Consider the following 27,835-nt stretch of genomic DNA (forward strand, 5'->3'; position numbering starts at 1 on the left):
ATGGAAGGGGTTGATGAATTCCACGGAGCCCAGAGTCATTCCCGGAAGAATTCCGGCGCTGTTTGTGGCGGGAGCTCCCGGTTCCCCGCCCGCCCCGCGTCCCCGCCGGCTCAGCCCCGTCGCCCTCCCCGAGCGTTCTTCCCTTTCCAAACGTCCTCCCCTAATGAAACAGAAACACATGGAGGCTTTTTCTGCCCGAATTCCAGGTTAATTTGAAAAAGGCCGTTTCCATCAGACGTTCTGTACACAAAGGGCTCCTGCAGAAAATTCAATTGTAAACTCCCAGCTGGGGCCTTGGGGGGCAGAGAAACGGGAGCCGGGAGCCGGGCCCTCTTCCCAGCTCCGCCGGGAGCCTGGCAGGGAGCGGGGAGGATTCCTCCCCTTCAGCTTCATAAACCTCAAAGGATGGCTCGGATCCTCGTCCTTACCCCTGACTCCAGCCCTGCTCAGATTCCCAGTGGCTTCTTTCAGACGAATTGGGGATTGTGCCTTTTTTTTTCCCTGCAGAATTCCTCCAGAATTCCTCCAGAATTCAAGGGAGTTGTTCCTTAAAAAAAAAAAAAGTATTAAAAATGGGATTCATCCGGTTTGTGATCCCAGATTTTAATTGCTGCTAATTGCTGCGATAAATCTGTCTCAGTGGCTGAGGCTGCAGCCGTGGTAACAGGTCCAGGTAGAGCAGCACCTTCCCAGTTCTCTGCTTGAGCTGGACTCTAATTCCTGAAACCTGCAGGGGTCTGGGTGGGAAGGGCCTGCGAACATCCTGGGAGAAGGATTTGGGATGTTGTGGATGAGGCTGGGATGGCCCAGCCCAGCCCCCCCTGCTCAGCCCTGGGCTGATCCCAAAGGAAAGGTGGGAATTGTGTCCCTGTGCCCCTCCCTCAGGTGAGAGCCCACCTGCAGAGCTGCCCCAGCCCTGGGGCCAACAGCAGGAGCACGTGGAGCTGCTGGAGAGAGCCCAGAGGAGGCCCCGGAGCTGCTGCAGGGCTGGAGCCCCTCTGCTCTGGAGCCAGGCTGGGAGAGCTGGGAATGTTCCCCTGGAGAAGGGAAGGCTCCAGGCAGAGCTCAGAGCCCCTGGCAGGGCCTGGAGGGGCTCCAGGAGAGCTGGAGAGGGACTGGGGACAAGGGACAGAGGGACAGGAGCCAGGGAATGGCTGCCACTGGGAAAGGGGAGATTGGGCTGGGATCTTGGCAAGGAATTGCTGGCTGGGAGGGTGGGCAGGGGCTGGGCTGGAATTGCCAGATTTGCTGGGGCTGCCCCTGGATCCCTGGCAGTGCCCAAGGCCAGGCTGGATCCAGCTGGGACAGTGGGAGGTGTCCCTGCCATGGATGGGGTGGCACTGGGTGGAATTTAAGATCCCTTCCAACCCAACCCATTCCATGATTCCATAATTCCTTAATTCCATGTAACGAAATACATAATGTCTAATAAGTTTATAAGATAATAAACCCCATAAACAGCATTATCTAATATTGTGTATAACCGTGTAAAGTTCCATATAATTGTTACATAGAACCCAGTCCAACCAATCCAATTTAATCCCATATCCAGCCAAATCCTTTCCAAAGGAAATGGACACCCAGGCTCACATGGCCTGGGAGCTTTGCCCCTGCTTTTCCCTCTCAGCTCCTCCCAGCACTCCTGGAGTTCACTGCAATCCCACCAAGGGTGGAGGGTTCTTAAATTACTCCCAGTTCTAGGAAATTGGAGAGGAGGGGAAGTCCAGCCTTGCCCCTGGAGAGGGGCTCACGCCTCGTTACTCCCTGAGAATCCAGCAGGAAGGGAGTTCCCAGAGGGGACCAGGTTCAGATGGGACAAGGTTGGACCATCCCTGGATCAATGAGGGATCAATCGTGATACATAAATTTGGATAAAACCACAGTTTGGGGTGCACTGAACACTTCTTTATCTCAGCACTTGGTGGCTTTTAGGAGCCACTCTGGAAATCGCTTAACCCTTAATTCCTGTGGGCTCTAATTAATTTATTTCTTGATGAAGCTGCTGATTTTCAGCATATCTGAGATCAGATCTGGGGTTTATTTGCTCCTTTTTATTTCCTCTTCTGTTTGTATTTCCTGGGCTGGTTTTGCTCCTCTTCATTTCCTGGAGCATTTCAGGGCTCGGCTCCCCTGGGGCAGCTCCGTCCCTGGGTCTGAGAGGTTCTCTGGGCTGCCAGGGAGGTGAATCCAGCTGGGAATCAGGTTCTGCCCTGGGGAACAAGGGACACAACAAGGACAAACGGCCTCAGGTTGTCCTGGGGAGGTTTAGGCTGGAATTAGGGAAATGTCTTCACTGAAAGGGTGGTCAGGCACTGGAGCTGCCCGTGGAAGTGATGGGATGTCCATTCCATGAGGGATCCAGAGCCCTGGGGATGTGGCACAAGGGACACGGAGCAGTGGTGGCCCTGGCAGTGCAGGGAAGGGTTGGACTCTGTGGTCTGAAGGATCTTTTCCAACCCTTTTCCATGATTTTAAAGTAGCTTTGCTTTTCCCTCCTGCCCATCCCATCTTTTCCCTGCTGCTTTCAGCACCGGACAAGCAGAGGATTAAAAACCCACTGGATTCCCACTTCCACTGGCATCTCCTCCACATCTTCTCCATCCAAGGATTTTCCCTTTTCCTTTGCGTTTTTCCAAACTCAGCATTTCCATTGATCAGTCGTACCGTCAATTCTTGAAATATTCTTCATTTCCTACCTTTCCTGGAGGCTTTTTTTGCCCAACCGAGGGCTGGGCTGGGATTTAGGTGGGCAGAGGAGCTGCTGGTGCCTCGTTGGAATGCAGGGAAATGCAGGAGGTCACGGAGCCACAGCCTAAATAAGTGATGGGATGTCATGAAAAATTCCTCTTGGAGCACAAGGAGAGCTCAGCACCTGCCAGGAGATTGCTTGGCTTTTATTTATTTTTAATTTTCCCTCTCTTTTTGAATTCCCTCTGTATTTTATTCATGTTTCTGTCTGGGCAGGCTCAGGGGGTTTGGGGGCTGTGCAGAAAACAGGGATTTTTTTTTTAAGGAAAAAAGAGGATCAGACACAGAGAGGGGAGGCACAAAGCTGGAAGAAAAGCAGGAGAAAAGCAGGAATGAGAAATGAGGCTGGGACAGAGCCTCGTTAGCAGCAAGGAGGGATGAGCAGCAGGATAAAACAGGAATTTCTCCACTCCATGGAGTTTTCAGGGGTGCAGGAAGCTCTGTGCATCCAACTTATCCTGGGATTGGATGTTTGGGATGTCCCAGCTGGATCTGCTGGAGGTGGGAAGTGGTTCCCAGCAGAGCTCCAAACCTCACCCAGGGGTGGGAGCAACCCTGCCCAGCGGGAATCACATCCCTGGTACTGGAAATGGAACCAGTGGAGCCTCTGGGATGGATGGAATTCCATCCCACATGGATAAGGAGATGGGAAGGGGCTGGGGTAGAGGCAGTCAGGCAGACTCTTCCTTGGGACTGGAAGTTTGTGGGATAAGAGGCCTCTCTCCTTCGCTTTTCCAACGTGCTCAGATCTCACTCCTTCCCTGAATTTATGCATATCCAGGTGTTGTATCCAGGGTCACCCCTGCATCCAATGCCTTTGATGGACCCTTCCCTTCCCTTCCCTTCCCTTCCCTTCCCTTCCCTTCCCTTCCCTTCCCTTCCCTTCCCTTCCCTTCCCTTCCCTTCCCTTCCCTTCCCTTCCCTTCCCTTCCCTTCCCTTCCCTTCCCTTCCCTTCCCTTCCCTTCCCTTCCCTTCCCTTCCCTTCCCTTCCCTTCCCTTCCCTTCCCTTCCCTTCCCTTCCCTTCCCTTCCCTTCCCTTCCCTTCCCTTCCCTTCCCTTCCCTTCCCTTCCCTTCCCTTCCCTTCCCTTCCCTTCCCTTCCCTTCCCTTCCCTTCCCCTTTTTCCACACCTTTCTTTTCCTTTTCCCTTTTCCCTTTTCCCTTTTCCCTTTTCCCTTTTCCCTTTTCCCTTTTCCCTTTTCCCTTTCCCCTTTCCCCTTTCCCCTTTCCCCTTTCCCCTTTTTTCCCCTTTCCCCTTTTTTCCCCTTTCCCCATTTTTCCCCTTTCCCCTTTTTTCCCCTTTTCCCTTTCCATTCCATTCCATTCCTGGAACTCTGGAATTGCCCCTCTCCTGTGCATCCCATCCAGAGGTTGAAAAGCCACCAGAATCACCCCCAAAAGTTCCTCTTCCCTGGACAGTGACCCTTGGAATTGGGGCTGGGATTTCTGAGTCCCGGGAGAAGGATTTGATGAGGATTTGACATCTTAAAAGCACAGAGAGAGTGGCTTGGAATGGCAGCTGGAAAACCACTGGAAAACCAATGCCAGGCTTGCGATTCCTTGGTGGTTTTGCTGCGGATTTTGCCGTCCCCCATCCCAGCTCCTTTCTCTGGGAGCAGCTTCTGGCTGTAACTTTAATCCTGCTTTTTTTTATTTCCTGAAATAATTCCTTCGTGGTTTTTGTTTTTTTTTTTCTACTTTTCTTTTTTTTTTTTGTCTTTTTTGTGACTAACAATGACCTCAGCTGTTTGTTTAAGGAGTTCATAACCCCTCGGAAATGTTCCGACAACCCCAAGGAAGTTTCCAAGGAACCCTTGGGTTGGGAGCCTCTGGCATCGATCGGGGCTTCTGCTTTATGTTCCTATCAAACAATAATGAAATTAAAAGGGAAGGAGAAAATAAACACATTTTGGGGTAAATAAAGACAAATTTATTTGTCTCCAACACCACTGTTGGAGCTCAGGGAAGGGCCAGCAGACGCCTTGGCCCGGCCGCTGCTCCTTCCTGCCAGGAAAACGCGAGGAAGGGGGAACGAGGCAACGGGACCAGGATGGAAACACACAGGACTCAGTTTGGGTGGAAAATGCCCTGAACAGGGGCTTTGGCTTAGCCAGGCCGCTTAGGCTGGGCTTAAAGTTGAGCTGGGCTTGGTTTATTTAGGCTTATTTCACTGAGATCATGTGAGTTGGACAAATCGTGGAGGATTGGTGGATTCGGGTGTTTTGTCCATCGTGGATGAAAGAGGTGGGAGCTGGTGGCTCTGTCAGACTGGAACCGGGAGTTTGGTGCCCAAATCCCAGTGGCAGATCCCTGATTCCAGTGCCCAAATCCCAGTGGCAGATCCCTGATTCCAGTGCCCAAATCCCAGTGGCAGATCCCTGATTCCAGTGCCCAAATCCCAGTTCCAGATCCCTGATTCCAGTGCCCAAATCCCAGTGGCAGATCCCTGATTCCAGTGCCCAAATCCCAGTGGCAGATCCCTGATTCCAGTGCCCAAATCCCAGTGGCAGATCCCAGACCCTGGTACCCAAATCCAGGTGTCAAATGAGGGTTCCATGGATGAGTTTGGATCTGCTTTGGCAAATCCTCCTCTGAAATTCTGTCTACATTAAACTTCTTTGGATTTTTTCATTGATGTTATTTCTATTTCCTGTCTTTTTTTCCTTTCTTAATTTGTTATTTATTTTCCCTTTTCCCCCCCTTCCTCTTCCCCTCTTTCCTTCTTTTCCCCCTTTCATTTCTCTGTCTTTCATTTTCTTGTCACTTTCTTCTTTTTTTTGGTTTTTAATTTTTCATTTTTGTTTTTCTTTCTTTTTTTCCTTCTTCCTTTTCCTTCTTGCTTTTCCTCCACTTTTTACCTTCCTTTTTCTTTCTTTTCTCTTCTTTCTCTTTACTTTCTTTTTTCTTTCTTTCTTTTCCCTTCTTTTTACTTTTTCTTTCTTTTCCCTTCTTTCTTTTTACTTTCTTTTTTCCTTTCTTTTCCCCCTTTTCCTTTACTTTCATTTTTCTCCCTTTTCCCCCATTCCACATTTACTCCAACCTCCCCAGAGCAGCTTTCTCCCCTTTGAAATTCCCCAAAATTCTGGAAAACACCTTCCTTGGAGAAGGTGCTGATCCTTGGGGCAGGAGCAGCATCAGATTTAGGGAACACCTGTGGAACCTTTCCATAACCACAACAGCAATTTTGGGATCCAATCCCATTTTTTGGCAGCCACTCCCACCCCAAACCCTCCCTTTCCAGCCCCATTAAAACCCTTCAAGTGCATTTTTAACCCCAAAAGGGACTTTTTGTTTTCCCCCCATCACCGCCCTGGCGTCAAATCCCCCAATCCCAGGACTGCACTCTCCTTTTCCCCCTGGGAATCCCTTTGGAGGGGGGTGACAACTCCTGGTGCACATCCTGAACCCTCTCTTCCCGGGATTTCTGCCCTGGCAGTGGCCGCGCAGGGAATTCTGCGGAGCCGCTCCTCTCCCTGCTGCTCCAGCTCTTGGCACCCAAAGTTCCCTTTGTTTGTACCTTTCCAGGGCTGTGACAATGAGCACGGGGCCATCCAGGGGTTACTGTGACACTCCAAGGAAAAAGCCTTGGCTTTTGTTTCCCAGAGGTTCTTGGGTTGCTTTTATCTCCAACAAATATCCATAAATCCTGCCGGGGCTCCCCGTGCCCGGGGCCGTCTGGCGGATGCAGCCACGGGATCAAATCCTGCCTCAGCTCCTGCTCAGCATCATTTTAATCCCTGGAATGTGTGTCCTGCAGGATTTGGGGCTTGTAATTAATTAGGAGCCAGACTTGGGTCATCCAGGAGTTTTTCCAGGTTGCCAAAAGCGTGGCACGTTCCCTGCTGGAGTTTCTGGCTCCACGCTTTTGTTCCCTGCAAATTCCAAGTCCCCGAGAAGGTTTGGATCCACCAAAAGGGAACAGGTTCAGATAAACTCGGGGCTTTCTCTGCAGGAGGAGGTTTGTGGAGGGGGGAAGAGGCTGGCCGTGCTCCCAGGCAGACCTGGAGTGAGTGGGGATGTTAAATCCTCCTCTTTCTCCGCAGAATCGTGGAGTGGGTTGGGTGGGAAAGGACCTTAAAGAACCTGGTTCCACCCCATTCCTCACCTTCCCTACTCCTGTGTGCTCCAGGCCTGTCCTGGGACACTTCCACTTTGGGAAACCTTTTCCAGGAGCTGGGAAGGGGCTGGAGAATCCCTGAGGAGCTGGGCAGGGGCTGGAGAATCCCTGAGGAGCTGGGCAGGGGCTCAGCCTGGAGCAAAGGAGGCTCAGGGGGCCCTTGTGGCTCTGCACAGCTCCTGGCAGGAGGGGACAGCCGGGGGGTCGGGCTGTGCTCCAGGGAACAGGGACAGGAGCAGAGGGAACGGCCCCAGGGGGGCTCAGGGTGGGCACAGCAGGAATTTCCCCATGGAAAGGGGGGTCAGGCACTGGAAGTGCCCAGGGAGGTTTGGAGTCCCCATCCCTGAGGGATTTCGAAGCCCTGTGGATGTGGCACTTGGGGACAGAGGTCAGTGGTGGGTTGTCACCCACACTTCCCAAATCCCCATCTCCTGACCTGTCCCTGGGACCATCCAAGATGCTCTCATCTCTTCCAAGGATTTATTTTCTATTTAAGTTTATATTTGTCCCCCTGTGCCACCCCTCCCAGGGGACGGTCTGGTGGCTCCTCCTTCACCCCGAGTACCCCAAGGACCTTCAGGCTACCTCCAACGGGTCCTGCTGCCTCAACCCCTGCCCCTAACAAACAATCAAGAAGTCTTTAATTAGCAAAGCCAGATTTCTGGAAGCAGAAAAGGGTCACGGAGCCGCTGGACCACCCGCGGGTTCCAGCATCCCGCAGGTGTTTGACTCCTCGGAGCAAGGAGACCCAATCCTTTTGTTTCCAATAAAAAAAACCCCACAGAGAAGCAGTTCCAGGGCCGAGGCTGCCTCCTGCAAAGCCGGGCCAGGGCTCTGCCGTGTGCTTTGTGTTTACAGTGGAGCTTAAAGAAATAAGCATCGGTTACATAGGGGGGAAAAATGAGAACGCTCTCAAATTGGACCCCAGGGCAAGGCTGGCCGAGAACAATGGATCTGCTAAACAAAACCTCCGAGGGAAAGGAGGAAGTTATCAGGAAAAGCAGGGATGTATTAGTTTAGTTTCTTCGACAAAAAAAAAAAAAAAGAGAGAGAGGGGAAAAAAAAAAAAGAGGGAGGCATTCCAAGCACTTGAACTTGAGCGGATCCATTTCGCCGCCCAGACGTTCTCCCCTGGCGCGGCCGAGTGACCCCGGCCGGCGTCGGCGAGCGCGGAGCTCTCCCGTTCCCTGTTCCCTCCGTGGCAGCTGGGACAGGAGCAGCAGCAGCAGGAGGAGGAGGAGGAGGAGGAGGAGGAGGCAGCAGCAGCCGCTGCCTCCCGTCACGCGTCCGTCCTGGAGAAGAGACGGGCGGACGGCGCTGGGATGCGGCACTCGGTGGGAAGAGGGCAGCCAGAGTTTAGGAGGCCACGGCCTGCGGACGGTTTCCTGCTGGGCCAAGGGACCCACGGGCTCCTGGAGCGCCGTGTCCCGCAGCATTTCTGCTTTTTCCTGGGGGTTTTTTTGGGTGGGAAGCGGTGCAAGCCCTCCTCGGGTCATTCCATGGGTTGTTCCCGCTGGATTTGCCTTGTGTTCCCACACATGGGGAGCAGCACAGGAGCCGCTTCATCTCCTGCTCATTCCCAGCTTTTCCATGTCCAGCCCGTGCTGGTGAGCGCTTCCCTCGGTCCCCAGCCCGAGGAGGGCGGGAGGAAGCGCCGCTAATCCTCATTAAATGTATAAATTTATGGCCCCGTGGTGCTGCAATGTTTAATCAGGGCTCCGTGACTGTGCCGTGCTCCGGGTACAAGTTCAGTGCAAGGTGAATCTTGGCTGAGATAATCTGGAAGTTCAGCTGGAGGTGAAGGCAGCGGCGGCTCCTCACAGCCTGCCTGGGGTGAGCAAGAGGTCACCTCCTTTTTTTTCTTTTTTCCTTTTTTTTTTTTTTTAGCCCCTTTTTTTAACATGTAAACACAAGAAAAAAATTGCAGCTTCTCAGAGGATTTGGCATCAGCTGAGCGGCAACAGGAAAGAGAAGCGTGGAGTGCTTGGCCCCGTGGGGCTCAGGGAGGCGATGCCGGTGGTTTTTGGGGATATCAGGAGAGGTTTGGTTCAAATATCATGAATCTCACGGGGTTTTGACTCCAGGGAAAGGAGGAATCCTCAGGATTTTGGTCCCATCCCTGCTCCGTGCTGCTGGTGGGATCCCTCAAAGGGAAAACGCCCTGGCTGGGGGTCTGGCTGTCCCAGCCCGGTGCTGGTGGCGCTTGCTGGGCTCTGTCTGTCCCAAAAGGTGGCTCGGTGTCACCTGCTCCCTGCAGGTGCCTGGGCCGCTGCTGGTGGGCAGCACTGACCCCTCCCAGCCCCAAAGCTCTCCGGCTGCTCCGTCAATCAGTTAGGAATGCTCCCTCCTGTAAAAGTGACATTAAAGTGATCTTTTCCCCCCTTTTGGGATGATTTTTTCCCAACTGTACAATGCTGGAGATGTTTCCTATAGGTTTATTTGGACAACTCCTGATTTCTCCCCTCTGAAAACCCCCTTTCTTGTTTTTAGGGGTTTTGTGCTTTTTCTGTGCTCATGGTCGCTCTTCCCTGACTAAAGGATCCTCTGCTGCTGAAATATTGGAATTTTCCACATTATTCCCTAATGTTTTCTTTGGAGCCACTGATTGGGACATGTGGGTCAGGCAGGGAAACCCAGAAGGCCATGAACACCTGGAATGCAGCAGTGGGAAAGGAATTCTGTGTTCATGGGATACCTGAGCACAGAGCCATCCACTCCCAACCGTGGAGCTTTTCCAAAATCCACCTTTTCCTCCCCAGAGCACCTTCAAAACAGCCCCTAAGGAGTATTTACATGTGTATGTATATACACAAATATATATATATGTATAGATATATATCTAGGTATATCTCACACTTGCAGAGATTTTTTCAGGCTCTTCCAAAAGTGTGTTCCAAAGAAAACACGCACGTAAATTATGGCGTATCCCTTCCCCTTTATCAAATGCTGGTACACGGTGCTAATTTCTAATCCTAAAATCAGGAGCATCACAGTTCTACAGGCACTCATGCTCATGAGACTGGGCAAGATGGGACGAAGGAAAAACATGAAATAAATCAGAAATAACTACATTAATCTGGGATAAAATAATTAAAATATAAGTTGTATTAATATATCAATATTCTTGACGCCCTGAGCGCTTTCCAAGCGTCACATCCCAGGTTTCTCCCCCTGTGGTGTGGGATGCTGATCCCAGAGGGTTTATCCAGCCCCATCCTTGCTGGGTGCAGCTCCACCAGAACCCGGAGCTGCCACAGGAGCCATCTTTGCCTGGGCAATGAATCCCCCTTTGTGGTGGCTCAATGGAAAAGCCAAGTGTTATTCAATAGTGGAATTCCCTGCGGAACGCTCTTCCGAGCCGCTTTCATTGCTCCTGGCTCCCGCCCAGTATTGTCCCCGTGTGCCATCGGAGGGTCTGGAGGGTGGGAACCCGCCCGGCTCCGGGCCCAGCCTTCCCTGCAAACTCCTGAACCTGCCTGGAGAATGGGATGAGTCCGAGGGTTATTTTTAGGAGTGCAAATTGGCCGGTAAATCCAGCAGCTCCGTTGCTTTTGTTCCCGTGGCCGCTCACAAAATCCCCTGTCCGGGTGTTATCGCTGGGAACGACTCGATCCCGAAACGTTGAAATCCCAGGGGTTTTGCACCAAATCATTTTCAGGCCTTGTGTGTTTTTATTTTCCGAGGGCTGTGCCACGGGTGAGAGAAACTCGGGATTCCCCTAGAATTTAGCGGAGCTTTCCCTGCGGGCAAGGATCCAGTGGGTGACTAAAGCCAGGCCTTGAGCGCAGCTTGGGGGGACTTTCCAGGGCTGTCACCCCTGTCACACGTGGTGCTGATCCTCAGCGTCCCCACTGGACGGCCCTTTCCAGGAAGGAACCTTCCCAATATCCAACCTGGCACAGCTTGAGGCCGTTCCATCTCCTCCTGTCCCTGTTCTCTGGGATAAGATCCCAAATCCACCCCCCCGCCCCGGCTGTCCCCTCCTGTCAGGGAGTTGTCACAAGGTCCCTCCTGATCCCTCTTTTCTCCAAGCTGAGCCCCTTCCCCAGCTCCCTCAGCCACTCCTGGGGCTCAGAAACACAAATTTTCTGAGGTAAAACCCTGCAAAGTTTTTAACTTGGAAGAAATTCCTTTGGGAAGCGGAGAAAAGTCAACCGCGTGTAATTCCAGCGTGGCTTCAAAGCAGGTGGAAACCCAGAGGTGGAAAGCCAGAGGTTTTCCTCCTAATAAACGATGAATGTTTGCAGCTGGAAAGCCAGGAGATCTCTCTGTGCAAAAAAAGCTTTGTGGAGCCCTTTCCCTGGAAATCTGGGCTATCAGGAATACAAGAACCTATAAACAGGCAATAATGTGAAGCTGAAAATAATCCAGACTGGACAGATTTGGGTTTTGCTGGTCTCAAACCTCTCTTGGTTACAAACTGTCCTGGCTGCCATAAATCCTTCCACATTCCTCTCCTGCTTTGTTGAGGTTTTTTTCCAGGAATTGTTTGACTTTTGCAGATAGAAAGAGAAAAAAAAAATTAAATTGCTGCTTTTAACTTGCAAGATCAACTCAGTTAAATGTGAGGTGAGGAGCTTGGAATTGGTTCTCTTCTCTCCAGGGGGAGATCCCTGGGTGGGACATCCCAGGAAACCTGGAGGAGTCACTTGGGGTGGTTGTGTCTCACAGAGAGGTCCAAGCAGGACTCTTGGATCTGTAGTAACTCCCAGAAATCCAGATAATGAGGGGAGCACCTAAATTAAGATCTTCCTTCCCTGTGCTCCGTGTGTGGATCCCTTTCCTTGTCCATCACCAATTCCCTGCGGGTGCTCCCCCACCCCTCACCCCAAGGACACCCAATTCCCAGAGCAAATCCTCCTTTCCAGTGAAACCAGTGACAAACCCGCTCCTGTTTTCACTTAAACCGCGATTTCCCCCTCCGTGCCTTTCACAAATTCAACACCAAACATCATGTTCCAATTCCCGGTGCCTTTTCTTTTTGGGAACGCTATTGTCCAAACCCCACGTCTTCCCAGGGGTTGGAATATTTCTTTCTCTTTCAGTACTCCTTTCCCACGAGGCGTAATTGAAACCTCCCCAAAATAAATTATTTGGACTCTGCTTGTCCGTGGCTGCTGCTGCTGCTGGAAGCTCCTTGGGTTTTTTGTAATCCGTGACAATTCCCTGCTGGATGGTGGAAGGGGCTGCTCCACCAGTTGTGGGATGGGTTATGGACGTGGACAAACTGGGAATTGCCACTGGTTTTTCGTGGCTTTGTGTTTTTCATGGAAGTCTCCAGCAGGACTGGGTCTCACCGCTGTTTCTGATCCCACCGGGGCATCTTGTCCTGCCCTCCAGGTGGGACACAAGGGTGGCCTCTCGTTGCCACCTTTCCTGAGGAGCTGTGGTGTTCAGTCAGGGAAAGGAGTTTTTTAGAGGAAATTCCTCCCGAGGTTTAGAAGTTCAAGGTGTGACCTCGTACAAATCGAAGCTGGTTTGTGGAAGGTGTTGGGTCAGAGGTTGTTCATGCCAGGCACAAAAACCCTGGGAAGAGGAACATCAAACTGTGGTTGTGAGGATAAGGAGGGAGAATGGAGCTTTTGAGAGCTGTTTTCACTTTGGATCTGAAAATATTTCCTCCTTCTTCCATGGAAACCCAGAGCGGGCACTCAGGGGCATGACCCAGCTCATGGACGTGGCCCTGAGCAGGTTCAGGGCAGAAATGCTGCTTCCAGCTGGGAAAACACCAAACCTGACTGAATTCATGCTTCTCCATGCCCTGGGGACATAAAACTCACCACAAAACTTGGCCATAACCACGTGGCATCGCTGTCACTCCTGTGGGGATCTGAGTGTCCCCAAAATCCCACTGTGAGGAAGACCTTGTCCCACCTCCACCCCGCTGTGTGTGCTCACAGAAACAAGGACTGAATTCCCTAATTTAGGCTTTTGTTGAAGGAAAGGTTTAGTTCTTTATGGAATGTTTCCCATCAACCCTGGCACCATTTCATCTGCTGGGATGGTGCTGGCAGAGGAAGGTCCTCTCCAGTCCATCATGCTGGAATCCAAATCCATCCAATCCCACCAAACCCATCTTGGTGCTCCTCCTTGTCCCTGGGAGGAGGAAATCTGGTTGTGGACCAGAGGGAAGTTTTTTTCTGGGATGGAATCACAGAACCACCCTGGTTAGGAGGGACCTTGAGGTCCAACCTGATGTGGGGAAGGAATGGATGGAAGGAACTTTCCCCTGTCCATCCCAAAAACCTCCGCCAGTGGGGTATCCATCACATCCACAGCGAAGTTGTCCCAGTGGAAAATGGGTCTCACTCCAAGGAATTTTTTTCTTGTGTGGAGGTCAAACCTTTCCCGTGGCACCTTGGAGCCTTTGCTCCTCATCTTCTCCATGGCGTTCCTTGTGAAGAGAGATCTTCCTCCCCCTCCTCCTCCTCCTCCTGTAGCCTCCCCCAAAGGACTGGAAAACCACGATGAGGGGATGTCTCTTACATAACCAAATCCTGTCCCTTTTCCTGGGAAAACTGGCACATTCCCATGGGAATTTTGTGCAGGTCAGGAGCTTTTGGGGCCATTCCCTGTTGGGGGATGCTGGGCCAGGTGGGGCAGTCACAGCCCCATCCCTGGCAGTGCCCAAGGCCAGGCTGGACGCTGGGGCTTGGAGCCAGCTGGGATGGTGGGAAGTGTCCCTGCCCATGGGGTTGGATCTGGGTGGGCTTTGAGGTCCCTTCCCACCCAAACCATTCCACGATTCCACGACCGTGACACGGGTGCGAGCGTGCGAACGCCGGTGGTGGCTTAGATCTGGTTCCAGGAGCTCTGGCAGGGCTTGCAAACCGTGTTTGGAGTCGGTTTGGATTCACATTCCAGTGCTCCTGGCTTGGCCGGGAGGATTCCATCCAGATTCCACGCTGTCGTCAGACAGAACAAACTGTCCCCGCTCTCCTTCCCATCTGGAGGGGGACGCGGAGCCCAAACACGGCCCGGCCTCCTCCTGCAGGGACCTTCCAGCCATCCTCACCCTCTGCTTGAGGTGAGGGGCATGAAAACTTGTCTGCTTGGATGAAAAGGACATTTTTGAAGAGTTTGAGGCGGTGACGTTGCAAGGGGGGTGAAAAGGAAGTGGTTTTGAGGTGGAACTGGTGGTTGGATTTGATGATGTGAAAGGTCTTTTCCAGTTTAAATGGTTCCATGATTCCATGAAATGGGGGGGAAAAGTTCTTCCTAGGGGAACCTGGGACAGGGCTGGGAACTGGCTCCCAGTTTAATTCTTTCATTCCAACATTTCCTTCTCTTGAATTCTACGCTTCAATTTGGATACAAGCTCACGTATGTGTATAAAACCAATTTTTTAATACCTTTTTACTGGCATTTTTTTCAAACCATCCTCCACTTCTCTGTTTTTATAAAGCTGTACCTGCACCTCTCCCTGCTCCTCCTCAAGGTGTTCCTGGAACCCCGGGCAGCTGCAGGTCCCCAGCCCTGAGCACATCTGCAGCTTCCTGATCTTATCCCACTCCCTCATCGCCGTGGTGAAAGCTCCTCTTAATTTTCCCCTCCTCTTTTTTCCCTTTCCCTCCTCTCCTTTTCCTTCCCCCCCACCCCCCAGTGGATGTGCTGTCGAGTTTGATTTATGGCCTTGAAAGGGAGACTCCAGTTTAAAGAATTAATGGTATTTGCATATTTGATTTGGAAACTCCCCCGGCAGACCCGCGGCAGCCCCGCGCCGCCGGCTCTTTCTTTCCTTTTCCCTTTTTTTCCTTTCCCCTCGGCCCGTTCAGATTTAGCAGCAGAGGTGAAAAGTTGAAGCAGTAAAACCAATAAAACCACATTTATGTGACAGATAAATCGTCTGGAGGCAGCTCTCCCCGAGCCTTCGGGCTTCCTCCTGCAGGACCTCTCCCCTCCGGAGCGCGACCCGCAGCCGGGCCGGGAGCGCCGGCCGCCGGGGCCAAAGGTGCTGGCCCCGGCCGTCCGCGGACCTGCCGAGCCAGAAAAGATGGATGTGGGCAAAGAGTTGGAAAATACACAGCCCATCCGTCACTGTCGGGAGCCACCTGGGGGTGGTCTGGCTCTGCGAGAGCTCCGGGAAGGTCCGGGCTGAGGTGGGAGCGCTGGGAGTCACGGAATCGGTGAGGTTGGAAAAGCGCTCAGAGAGCGAGGCCAGCCTTTCCTCAGCACTGCCAAGGCCACTGCTGACCCATGTTTGCGAATGGATCCTTCAAATCCTTCCAGGGATAGGGTCTCCATCAGGTTGGACAGCCCTTTCCATGAGGAAATTCCTGCTGTGTCCACCCTGAGCCCCCTGGGGCCGTTCCCTCTGCTCCTGTCCCTGTTCCCTGGAGCACAGCCCGACCCCCCGGCTGTCCCCTCCTGCCAGGAGCTGTGCAGAGCCACAAGGGCCCCTGAGCCTCCTTTGCTCCAGGCTGAGCCCCTGCCCAGCTCCTCAGGGATTCTGCAGCCCCTTCCCAGCTCCTCAGGGATTCTCCAGCCCCTGCCCAGCTCCTCAGGAATTCTCCAGCCCCTGCCCATCTCCCTCAGGGATTCTCCAGCCCCTGCCCAGCTCCATTCCCTGCTCTGGCCATTCTCCAGCCCTTCAGGGTCTCTCTTGTTGGAAGAGGCCCAAAACTGCCCCAGGATTTGAGGTTGTGGCCTCAGCAGTGCCAGCACAGGGGACAGGCACTGCCCTGGTCCTGCTGCCACCCCAGTGCTGGCACAGCCCAGGTGCCCTTGGCCTCCTTGGCCTCCTTGGCTGCCTGGGCACACCTGGGCACACCTGGGCACACCTGGGCTTGTGTAGAGCTGCTGTTGATGGTTCCGGGTCACTGGAGTTTCTCTGGGAGTGGGAGCCATTCCCTGGCTCCTGTCCCTCCATCCCTTGTCCCCAGTCCCTCTCCAGCTCTCCTGGAGCCCCTCCAGGCCCTGCCAGGGGCTCTGAGCTCTGCCTGGAGCCTTCCCTTCTCCAGGGGAGCACTCCCAGCTCTCCCAGCCTGGCTCCAGAGCAGAGGGGCTCCAGCCCTGGGAGCAGCTCCATGTCCCTCTGAGCTCCTGCACTGCTCCCAAGCCTCTGCCAGAACAACTCCCAACGTTTTAATTCCATCTCCTCCAAACCCCTTCCTAATCCTCACTGTTTTTTTTATTTCTTCCTTCATCCCTTTCCTCCTGGCTCTTCATTCCCCCTCCCCACGAACGGCTACCTGGCCCCTGGATGCTCCATGGCAAGGAACTCGTTGGGGCTTTGTTTGGGCTTTGCCCGAGGCACGTTCAGCCTCCCGGGGGCCACCAGCAAGAGGTCTTTGGCGCCTTGTGGGGGTTCCCTTTGAGCCTGTACAGCCATGCGACTCCTCCCAGCAGCCGCCGAGCCCCGCGGAAGCGCTTTGGCCCCGGCGCTCGGCCTGAAAAGCGCCTGTGAAATCATATTTAAGTTGTCTCTCTCGAAGGTGCCCCCTTGGAAAAACCTCCTGCCAATGATGTTCAGCTCGGGTTTGTAGTTCAACACAAAGGCCCCGCCGGACAAAGCCGAGCGGGACCCGGGCTGGAAAAGCCCTCTTAGGTCCCGGCTAATCCATCCCCCCCGCCAGCCCGGGGGATTGTTCCCAACAGCTTGTTTTCCTTGCCCTGACCTACATAGTCAAAAAGAATCTTGTTGCACATTTTTGTTTTGTATCTGGAGGTCTCGGAGGAGCTAAATCCCCTTCTTGGCGGGGCAGGATGCGTTGTTAAACAGCGCCGGGGCCTCCAGGAGCACCATGGCGACGCGGGGACAATGAGGCCTCTATGGGCCCCGCTTGGCCGCGGGACGGGCCGGCCTCTCCCGGCCCCGGCGGTGGGCACCGGGACGCGCCGAGCGGGCGATGAAGACGTCCACGCGCTTGGCAGGCTGTCCCCAAATAGAGTGGTCACAGCGGCGCTCCAAGACGGGATCTTTGGGAGGGGGGAACGGCAGGAGCTCTTAATTAACCTGCTGGGGACGGGCAGAGGTGGAGGCGGCCTCCCGGGAATCCCGGGCCCTGCCGCGGCGGGTGGGGGGACGAGGCGAGTCCTGGTCGAGGTGAGGAGATCCAGGGGTGGGGAGGGCATGGGAGAGCCTGGTTTCTGAGGAGAACAAGGGTGGGAATGGTGTGGGAAGAGGGCGTTGGACTGTGCCTTCGTGGGTGGGTGGAGAAGCTGAGTCTTCATGGAAGGGAGGAGATCTTCACGCGAGGAGGGCGCAGCAGCTCCCGGTTTTTTAAGGAAATTAAGGATAGGAACAGTGTGGGAAGAGGGCATTTAGGGAACATGGACGGTGCCGGGCCTCATGGGTGGGTGGAGAGCCAAGTCTTCATGGAAGGGAGGAGATCTTCATGCGAGGAGGGCGCGGCAGGGCCTGGTTTTTTAAGGAAAATAAGGATAGGAACAGTGTGGGAAGAGGGCATTCAGGGAAACTGGACGGTGCCCTCATGGCTGGGTGGAGAAGCCAAGTCTTCATGGAAGGGAGGAGATCTTCACGCGAGGAGGGCGCGGCAGGGCCCGGTTTTTTAAGGAAAATAAGGATTGGAACAGTGTGGGAAGAGGGCATTCAGGGAACCTGGACGTTGCCCTCATGGCTGGGTGGAGAAGCCAAGTCCTCACTGAGATGAGAGCATCCACATGTGAGGGGGGCATGGCAGCTCCTGGTTTTTTAAGGAAAATAAGGATAGGAACAGTGTGGGAAGAGGGCATTTAGGGAACATGGACGGTGCTGGGCCTCATGGCTGGGTGGAGAAGCCAAGTCTTCATGGAAGGGAGGAGATCTTCATGCGAGGAGGGCGTGGCAGCTCCCGGTCTTTTAAGGAAAATAAGGATAGGAACAGTGTGGGAAGAGGGCATTTAGGGAACCTGGACGGTGCCCTCATGGCTGGGTGGGTGGAGAAGCCAAGTCCTCACTGAGATGAGAACATCCACATGCAAGGAGGGCATGGCGGCTCACGGTTTTTTAAGGAAAATAAGGATAGGAACAGTGTGGGAAGAGTGCATTTAGGGAATTTGGGCATTTAGGGAACATCTCTGACCTGTGGGTCAGGGAATTGCTGGGAGATGGTTGGATTTGGTGACCTTGGAGGGCTCTTCCAGCCGGAACAATTCTGTGATACACAGCGAATTCGTGCCCTCAGGGGCGGGTGGAGAAGCCAAGTCCTCGTCCAGGCGAGGAGATCCTCGTGTGAGGAGGGCAAGGCAGCTCCTGGCTTTTTGAGGAAAACAAGGATGGGAGCAGTGTGGGAAGAGGGCATTTGGGCAACCTGGGCTGGGTTGTTTGCCCGTCCCTGGCCTGGCTGGGAGGAGCGGGCTCATTTGTGGCCACCAAGGGCTGCGGGTGGGAATTTTGGCGGTCGGGAGCAGGGACCGTCACGGATGGCCGACTTAATCCCTTTTCCTTCCCCCGCTGCCAAGGCCTGGTGGTTTCTCTTACCGACGTCTGGAAAGCACCTGGGACTCCCAGCTCCCAGCTGCACTCACCCAGAATAACCCCCCGAGCTCCTCTGGGCTTTGGAGACACTTCCAGAGCACTTGGAGGGTGCTGGGGTGGACCCCGGGCGGTGAGAAATCCGTGGGGAATGGTTCTGACGACACCGGGGGTTCTTTGGGGACAGAAGTTTGAGGTGACTTTGACCCCAAAAGTTTCCTCCTGCCGTAGCTGAGAGCGTCAGGGCACTGGGGTTGTCACCCATGTCCTCGGGGTGTCTCATTCCTCAAATCCTCCTCCCATCCCCAAAATGAGGGATCACAGAGCAGGAATGCTCAATGGTTAGATTAATACAGCCCTGCATTAACCGATGTTAAATATTCCTAAATTAACAATGAAGTACAATCAAGTTAATGATAAGGCCTTACCAGAATAATATTAAACAAATTAATAAAACTTGCATTCTTTTTTTATTTTACTGATAACTCCACCTGCCCAGGACCTCTGCCACTCTTGAGGGAAACACCTGCTGCCTTTTCCAGCTTTTCCAACCCCTATTTGTTTTTCCTTTCCAGCTCCTGGATCTGTTCATCCAGTGGGATTGGTCAACGTATTTGGCCGACTACGGACAGCCCACGTGCAAGTACCTTCGTGTGAACCCCACCACAGCCCTCATCCTGCTGGAAAAGTGAGTGTGGCCCCCAAATCCTGGGAGGATTTCCACCCCTGTCATGCTTTAGCAGCTCTTTCCATCCCTGTGAGCGAAGATCTCGGCCCTGGGTGGGCAGAGGGAGCTCAGATGGAAAAATCCCATTTTATCCCGTTGACCCGAGTCCCACATTATCCAAATCCAATGGCTTGGCTGCGGGTCCTTCTTTTTATTGGCTCTGAAGCAGAGTTTTCCTCGTCCTACCAAAAAATTTCACTGCAAAAGACGAACCTCAAGCTCCAAAATCCTTTAAAATGTGCTGGGCTGCAGGCAGGAGGGGCCATCCCAAATTTTTCAATGTTTGGGCAATGCCATGAACAACTTTTGGTCATGAAGTGGTCGGGCAGTTGGACCACGTTGTTGTAGGTTCCCTTCCACCTGAGAATATTCTATTTCATTCCATTCCATTTCTGTATTTCTGTATTTCTATTTCTTTTTACTTCTACATTTCTATTTCTATATTTTGAATTTTATTTATGTAGTTCTGCTTATATTTATTTCTATATTTCTATTTCTGTTTACTTCTATATTTATTTCTGTTTCTGTATTTTTATTTCTATTTATTTCTATATTTCTATAGTTCTAGATTTATATTTCTATGTATTCATTTTAAAATTTATTTCTATTTCTATATTTTTTCTACATTTCTGTAGTTCTGTTTATTTCTGTATTTATTTCTATTTCTGCATTTTTGTTTCTATTCTATGTTTCTATTTCTATATTTTTATTTCTATTTATTTCTGTAGTTCTATTTGCTTCTGTTTTCATTTCTGTTTCTGTATTTTTATTGCTATATTTCTGTATTTCTTTATTTCTATTTCTATACTTTTATTTCTTTCTATTTTTTTCTATTTATTTACGTTTTCATTTCTATTTCTGTATTTTATTTCTATTTTATTTCTATTTCTATATTTTATTTTCTATTTATTTCTGGTTTTGTGTTTTTATCTCTGTTTCGATATTTCCATATTTCTATATGTCTATATTTCTATATTTCCATATTTCTATATTCCTATATTTCTATATTTCTCCATTTCTATATTTCTATATTTCTCTATTTCTCTATTTCTCTATTTCCATATTTCTATGTTTCTATATGTCTATATTTATATATTTCCATATTTCCATATTTCTATATGTCTATTATGTCTAAATTTCCATATTTCTATATTTTTATATTTCTATATTTCCACATTTCTATATTCCTATATTTCCATATTTCTATATGTCTATATTTCTATATTTTTATATTTCTATATTTCGATATTTCTCTATTTCTAGAATTCTCTATTTCCACATTTCTATATTTCTATTCCTTTCTATTTCCATATTTTTACCTCCATTTCTTCCTGTTTCTGTTTTTTTCTCTTTCTCCACACCCCTCCATTTTTATTTCCATTTCTCTCTGTTCTCCCTCGCTCCTGTTCCCGTTTCTCCCGCTCCTTCCCGCGGGGTTCCCGAGAGCCCCGATCCCGGTTCCGTGGGGCCGCAGGAGCCTCGGGGGCTCCCTCAGTCCATCCTTTGAGGGCCGTCGTTCTCATGCTCCGCACGGCTCCATCCCAAACCCTGGAGCGGTGCCGGGAACAGCGCCCGGGGCTCCGGGGTGGCTCCCGGGGGGCTCTGCCAGTCCCGGGAGCGCTGCGGGATTGGCCTCAGGAAAAGCGGGATTTGCTCTGCCTGTCACCCCTGCCCGTGGTGGGTCTCCCAGATGATCTCGCCTGGTCCAGCTCCAAGCTGGCTTGGGAAGGATCCACTCTGCTCCTGCTCCCGGCAGACCTCCCAGGTCGTTTTCCAGCTGGTGGGACAGAGAACGAGCCAAAAAGTGGGAATTTAGCGTTTTCCGAGCGGCTCCTGGCACGGGCGCTGCTGTGCTGGGTCCTGCACGCAGGAGAGGGCGGGAGGGGATCCTCGTGGAATTGTGGAAAGGTTTGGGTGGGAAAGGGACCTTAAAGCCCATCCAGTTCCATGGGCAGGACACCTCCCACTATCCCAGGCTGCTCCAAGCCCTGTCCAACTGGCCTTGGACGCTTCCAGGGATCCCCAGGGGCCTTGAATGTTCTTCTGGAAGTGTGGCCCCAACCCTGAACTCGTCACCTCCTCCTCAAGGAGAAGGAGAGACCCCAAATCACCTCAAACTGCCCCTTAAGCTCAAAAATTCCCTTATGCCCATGGTTAATCCAACCCCAGCTGCATCCCTGGAAGCGCCCAAGGCCGGGTTGGACCAGGCTTGGAGCACCCTGGGACAGCAGTGGCATGGGGGTGGCACTGGATGGGCTTTAAAGATCCCTCCCAACCCAGATTATTCTCTGGATCTTTGATGCTGTGAGCGACCTTGGGGTGTTTGTGAACTTTGGGGTTCCCTCTGTGCCACAATGGTCCAGCTCCTCTCCACCAGAGGAGGATGTCACAGCACCTCAGGACACCCCGAGGGCACCAGTGAGGGAAACAGGGACTAAAGTGTCTTTAAAAGGACTTTCACACCTCGTGGCGTTGTGTTTGTACGGGTATTTTATGGTTGGGGTCACCCTTGGGTTATTCGGGGCCGTGGGTCAGGGGTGGGTGTGGAAATGCTGGGGGTGGTTGGATTTGGTGACCTCAGAGGGCTCTCCCAGCTGGGATAACTCTGTGATACACAGAGAATTCGTGACCCAGCGTCTGTGATGGGAAAACGAGAGGTTTATTCAGAGCTAACAGCAAACTGATAAAATAAAGGGACGCCCAAAATCTGGGAGTTTGGCCATGCAGCATCTGGGGGAGCTGGGGAATTGAGGCAGGCAGTGAGCTGGGATCGTGGCAGAGGCTGGGAAGGCAGGGGGACAGCAGGAGAGCAGATCCACACTCAGTGGTGTTAAAATGTCACCAAACCCCAGCCTGGCTCATTTCATAAAGTCATAAAATCCTGGAATGGTTTGGGTTCGAAGGAACCTTAAGGATCATCCTGTTCCCACCCCATCCATGGGCAGGGACACCTCCCGTGATCCCAGGTGGATCCAAGCCTCAGTGTCCAGCCTGGCCTTGGGCACTGCCAGGGATCCAGGGGCAGCCACAGCAAATCTGGCAATTCCAGCCCAGCCCCTGCCCACCCTCCCAGCCAGCAATTCCTTGCCAAGAAACCAGCCCAATCTCCCCTTTCCCAGTGGCAGCCATTCCCTGCCTCCTGTCCCTCTGTCCCTTGTCCCCAGTCCCTCTCCAGCTCTCCTGGAGCCCCTCCAGGCCCTGCCAGGGGCTCTGAGCTCTGCCTGGAGCCTTCCCTTCTCCAGGGGAACATTCCCAGCTCTCCCAGCCTGGCTCCAGAATCCTGGAATGGGTTGGGTTGGAAGGAACCTTAAGGATCATCCCGTTCCCACTCCCATCCATGGCAGGACACCTCCCACTGTCCCAGGCTGTCCATCCTGGCCTTGGGCACTCTCAGGGATCCCCTCCGAGGGGTCTCTGTCCATTCCCCACCGGCTCTCCCGAGGCTCCTCACTCCGGGCACACCCGCTGCCTCCCATCCCGCCGGGAATCCCGGGGGGAATTGTGAGCGGGGCCGGCTCAGCCTGTAACCTGTTCTCCTGGTTATCTCTGTCCCTTATCACCCCGGTGTCTCTGTCTCTCCCAGGATATCCCGGGTGTAAGTATGCGCTCGCTCGGGCTTTCACCCTCACCTGGCAGGGCCCCGATTGTCCGCTCTCAATGGAGCCCGAAACGCTGGAAATGCAAAGTGCCTCTGGAGCGGGGCCCTGCGCAACCCGATCCTCCCAAATGCACTAATTAGAGCTAAAAGAGGAGCTTTTACCCCGCTGCTTTCTTCCCCTCCCGGATTAATTGAGACAAAGCTCGGCTCTCTCCGAGGTGGTGTTTGTTGACAGGGGTGGGGACAGCGCCGAGCTCGCCTTTCCCTTCCTTTCACTCCTAATCCTGGGACCGGCTTCCAAAGCCGCAGCTATCCCAAAGCCCTGCTCGGGGAAATAAAACTGGGGAGCTGCACGGCCCGTCCCAAATCCTGCAGGATTTTGTGTCCTGCGGGCAGCTTAATTAATTCATAATATTTCATGTCTCAGTGCTTGCACCTTCACGTGGTGTCTGGAGATTCCAGCAGCTCCCAGATGCTCCCAGACTTTTCCAGATCCACCTCTGTGGGTTTTGTTAATGGCACTCCCAGTTATCCCAAAGCTCTGCTCAGGGAAAAAAACCCCATGGATCTGCACAGTGCAACCCAAATCCTGCAGGATTTTCTGTCCTGATTCTTGATTAATTAATAGTATTTAATGTCTCAGTGCTTGCACCTTCACGTGGTGTCTGGAGATTCCAGCAGCTCCCAGACGCTCCCAGACTTTTCCAGATCCACCTCAGTGGGTTTTGTTAATGGCTCTCCCAGTTATCCCAAAGCTCTGCTCAGGGAAAAAAACCCAGATCTGCAGAGCCCATCCCAAATCCTGCAGGATTTTATGTCCTGTAAGCAACTTAATTAATTAATAATATTTAATGTCTCAGTGCTTGCACCTTCACGTGGTGTCTGGAGATTCCAGCAGCTCCCAGACTTTTCCAGATCCACCTCTGTGGGTTTTGTTAATGGTCCTCCCAGTTATCCCAAAGCTCTGCTCAGGGAAAAAAAACCCATGGATCTGCACAGTGCAACCCAAATCCTGCAGGATTTTCTGTCCTGTATCTTAATTAATTATTAATAGCTAATAGCTCAGTGCTTGCACCTTCACGTGGTGTCTGGAGATCCCAGCAGCTCCCAGATGCTCCCAGATGTTTCCAGATCCACCTCTGTGGGTTTGTTTGGGGATCAGGGCTCCAGCTGCAATCCCTTTCCATCCTGATCCAGAGGTTTATCCATCCAGCTCCTTCCCAGTCATCCCAACGCACCCCAAGGTTTTCTCACATGGAATGTGTGCTGCTTCCAGAACATTCCACGGACCCGAGCAGGTCCCACGGGGTGGGAGATGGCCCCAAAGGTGCCAGGATGGAAAAGCTCCAAATTCCCAGTGTGTGGAAGGGCTGGGAAGAGCTTTCCAAAGGTACAGATCAACTTCCAGCACCTTGGATGTCCCTCTGGAACCTGTGAGAGCTCCCAGCCTTCCTGGGAAGGGCTTGGAGAGCTCCTGGAGCTGTGTGGAGCCCCAGGGGAGGATGATTATCCCCAAATCCACAATAGCAGGATCCAGGCGGCTCCAGCCTCCACTTCCCGCCGGCACAATCGCTCCCTGGTTCTCCTGGAGGAGCAGCTGCCAACCTGTTCCAGCTGAGAAATAGGGAAAACCAAACAAATCCCAGTTTTTGATGACTGGAGGTGCTCCAAGCTCTCCTTTTCCTGTTGGGAGAACAGCTCGGTCTCTGGTAACCCCAGTAAATTCCCCTTTGGGATCAAGCTGTTATCCTGGAGTGCAGTTCCAAGCCTGGTGTTCTTGGGAACATTTCAGATTCCCTGTGGCTCTTTCCAGGAGACGGAAGCCTGGAAGCCCTTGGGTGTTTGTTCGTGTTCTGGAAGGCTGGAGAGGTTGGGGTTCTGCTCAGTTGACTCCAGACCCTCGGGACGATCCAGTGCCAGCTCCCCAGGGATCATCAGCACCAAGTCCTTGTCACTCCAACGCTTCCTTTAGGTCCCCACAGCCAAAAACCGGGATTATGGGATGCATCCAAAGCCCTCAGCCTCTGCCAGATCTGATTTACCCAGAAAGTCTTTTACAAATTGGGATAATTTGGAAGAGCCCAGCCCCAGCAGGTTGGATTTTGGGAGGTTGTGCCTTCAGGAGCTGCTGGAAGGTTGATCCTGGTGGGATTTTTTTCCCTTCCCAGCACCCTTGGGAAGTGTCCCAACAGCTGTTCCCCCAATATATGGATCTGGGAATGCAGGAGTGCATGAACTCCCCCCCCCCAGCTTTGCCCCCATCCCACCTCTTGCTCTGCTGGGCTCTGGATTTATGGAGACCTCCAGGAGACGCCGTGCTCCTTCCACACAGCTGGATTCCTTCCTGGAATGGGAATTATTCCATTTTATATTTATTATAAATTATATACATTTATATAATCTATATTCCTTTTTCATCGGGGAAAATGAGATAGTGGATGGTGCCCCCTGCCCACGGCAGGGGGTTGGAAGTGGATGGGATTTAAGGTCCCTTCCAACCCAAACATTCCATGTTTCTTTGGAATATTTTATACAATTTAAATTCACAACTCCAGACCTTCCCAGCCTCCCCTTAAGCTGCATCTCGTGCATGAAAGTTTTAAGCAAAAAGCCTTAATTCTGTGTATTCTGTGCTGATTTTCAAATTTCTTCCTCAAATTCCATCACCACCACAGAAGGTGATGTGGGGAGGGAGAAACCCCTGTTTGGAAGAGGGATCCAAATGCAAGATTTAGGATTTCCTGCATTTGGGAATTCGGGAGAGACTCCAAAGTGGTGTTGATTTGGATTAGAGAGGGTTTAAAGCAAAAACACCTGAAAATTGAAAAAAAACAATGGTGTAGAGCCTGGAAATTCCATGTGCTCCTGTCAGACCACTGGATATTCCCAATCCCTGTTCCATAACCTGTTTGTGTTCCGTGCAGGATGCGGGACACCAGCAGGAAAAATGTGTTCACCCAATTCCAGAAAAATGAGCGGGAATTGAGGAGACCCCAAAATGGGGTTGGTTGGAATCAGAGGCATTTCAAGCCTGAAAAACGCCCCAAAATTTGGTGTAGAGCCTGGAAATTCCACATGCTCCTCTCAGACCTCTGGACATTCCCAATCCCTGTTCCATAACCTGTCTGTGCTCCGTGCAGGATGCGGGACACCAGCAGGAAAAATGTTCTCACTCAATTCTGGAAAGATGAGTGGGAACTGGGGAGACCCCAAAGTGGTGTTGATTGGGACTGGAGAGATTTAAAGCCTGAAAAATGCCCCAAAAATTGGTGTAGAGGCTGGAAATTCCATGTGCTCCTCTCAGACCACTGAACATTCCCAATCCCTGTTCCATAACCTGTCTGTGTTCCATGCAGGATGCGGGACACCAGCAGGAAAAATGTTCTCACTCAGCTCTGGAAAAAAGAGCAGGAATTGGGGAGACCACAAAGTGGTGTTGATTGGGATGAAAAATGCCCCAAAAATTGGTGTAGAGCCTGGAAATTCCATGTGCTGCTCTCTGAGTGCTGGACATTCCCAATCCCTGTTCCATAACCTGTCTGTGCTCCGTGCAGGATGCAGGAAACCAGCAGGAAAAACAACGTGTTCGCCCAATTCCAGAAAAACGATTGAGAATTGGGGAGACCCCAAAGTGGCATTGGTTGGGATGAAAAATGCCCCAAAAATTGGTGTAGAGGCTGGAAATTCCATGTGCTGCTCTCTGAGTGCTGAACATTCCCAATCCCTGTTCCATAACCTGTCTGTGTTCCGTGCAGGATGCGGGACACCAGCAGGAAAAATGTTTTCACCCAATTCCAGAAAAACGAGTGAGAATTGGGGAGACCCCAAAGTGGCATTGACTGGGATGAAAAGTGCCCCAAAAATTGGTGTAGAGCCTGGAAATTCCACATGCTCCTCTCAGACCTCTGGACATTCCCAATCCCTGTTCCATAACCTGTCTGTGCTCCGTGCAGGATGCGGGACACCAGCAGGAAAAACAACGTGTTCGCCCAATTCCAGAAAAACGATTGAGAATTGGGGAGACCCCAAAGTGGCATTGGTTGGGATGAAAAATGCCCCAAAAATTGGTGTAGAGGCTGGAAATTCCATGTGCTGCTCTCTGAGTGCTGAACATTCCCAATCCCTGTTCCATAACCTGTCTGTGTTCCGTGCAGGATGCGGGACACCAGCAGGAAAAATGTTTTCACCCAATTCCAGAAAAACGAGTGAGAATTGGGGAGACCACAAAGTGGCATTGATTGGGATGAAAAATGCCCAAAAAATTGGTGTAGAGGCTGGAAATTTTGTGTCCTCCTCTCAGACCACTGAACTTTTCCAATCCCTGTTCCATAACCTGTCTGTGCTCCATGAAGGATGCAGGAAACCAGCAGGAAAAATGTTTTCACCCAATTCCAGAAAAAAGAGCGGGAATTGGGGAGACTCCAAAGTGGCATTGATTGGGATGAAAAATGCCCCAAAAATTGGTGTAGAGCCTGGAAATTCCACATGCTCCTCTCAGACCTCTGGACATTCCCAATCCCTGTTCCATAACCTGTTTATGCTCCGTGCAGGATGCGGGACACCAGCAGGAAAAACAACGTTTTCGCCCAATTCCGGAAAAACGAGCGGGACAAGCAGAAGTTGATCGACACCGTGGCCAAGCAGCTGCGCAGCCTCATCAACAGCCACCACTCCTGAGGAGCTCGGGATCTCCTTCCCGCAGCCTGGACTTCGGGAATCTCATTGGGAAAGAAGATTTGTATTTTTTTATTCGCCTGGAAAGTCTCCACAGAGCCTCCCCCCGACGGCAAAATGCTCCTGGTGGAACAATCCTGGGAAAAGAGGTGGTGGCAGGAGTCTCCTGGATAAACTCCTATTTTCAGGGGTTTAGGAAGTGATGGGAATTCTTGGAGCCTGGGAGAAATTTGCACCCGGACTGGGTTGGTTTTTCTTTGGTTGGGTTTTTTTGTTTTTTTTGTTTTTTTTTTTTGTCAAAGCCAAATTGAAGGGATCGTCCTGCCTTCCTTTTGTTATTCCCTTGGAAAACTGGGAAATCTGGGAAGAGACGTGGGTTCTCTGGGCAGAGGGAAGAGGGTCACCCCTGAGTGTGTCCTGTGGTTTGGATTTAGGTAGGAAAAAGGGATTTCCCAGGGTTTTTTTCTCCTCTTTTCCCCCTCCCCAGGCTGATTTCCACGTTAGCCTGCAAATCCCTGGAATCGTGACCCTTTCCCGCATACCCGTAACCATCCC

General features: G+C 51.9%; 1 protein-coding gene across 2 annotated transcripts in view; it reads left to right on the top strand.

The window, feature by feature from the left end:
• Positions 1-27,435, top strand: part of EXOC6B (exocyst complex component 6B) — a 309,916-nt gene extending 282,481 nt beyond the window's left edge. For both annotated transcript variants that reach the window (XM_084205070.1, XM_084205071.1), the window contains 2 exons: positions 18,857-18,969; positions 27,157-27,435. In XM_084205070.1, coding sequence (XP_084061196.1) covers positions 18,857-18,969; positions 27,157-27,283 — 240 coding nt within the window. In that variant the 3' untranslated portion in view covers positions 27,284-27,435. The remainder of the gene's footprint in view (positions 1-18,856; positions 18,970-27,156) is intronic.
• Positions 27,436-27,835: the final 400 nt, after the last annotated feature.

Source organism: Fringilla coelebs, assembly GCF_963513975.1.
Source record: "Fringilla coelebs genome assembly, chromosome: 4".
NCBI lineage: Eukaryota > Metazoa > Chordata > Aves > Passeriformes > Fringillidae > Fringilla > Fringilla coelebs.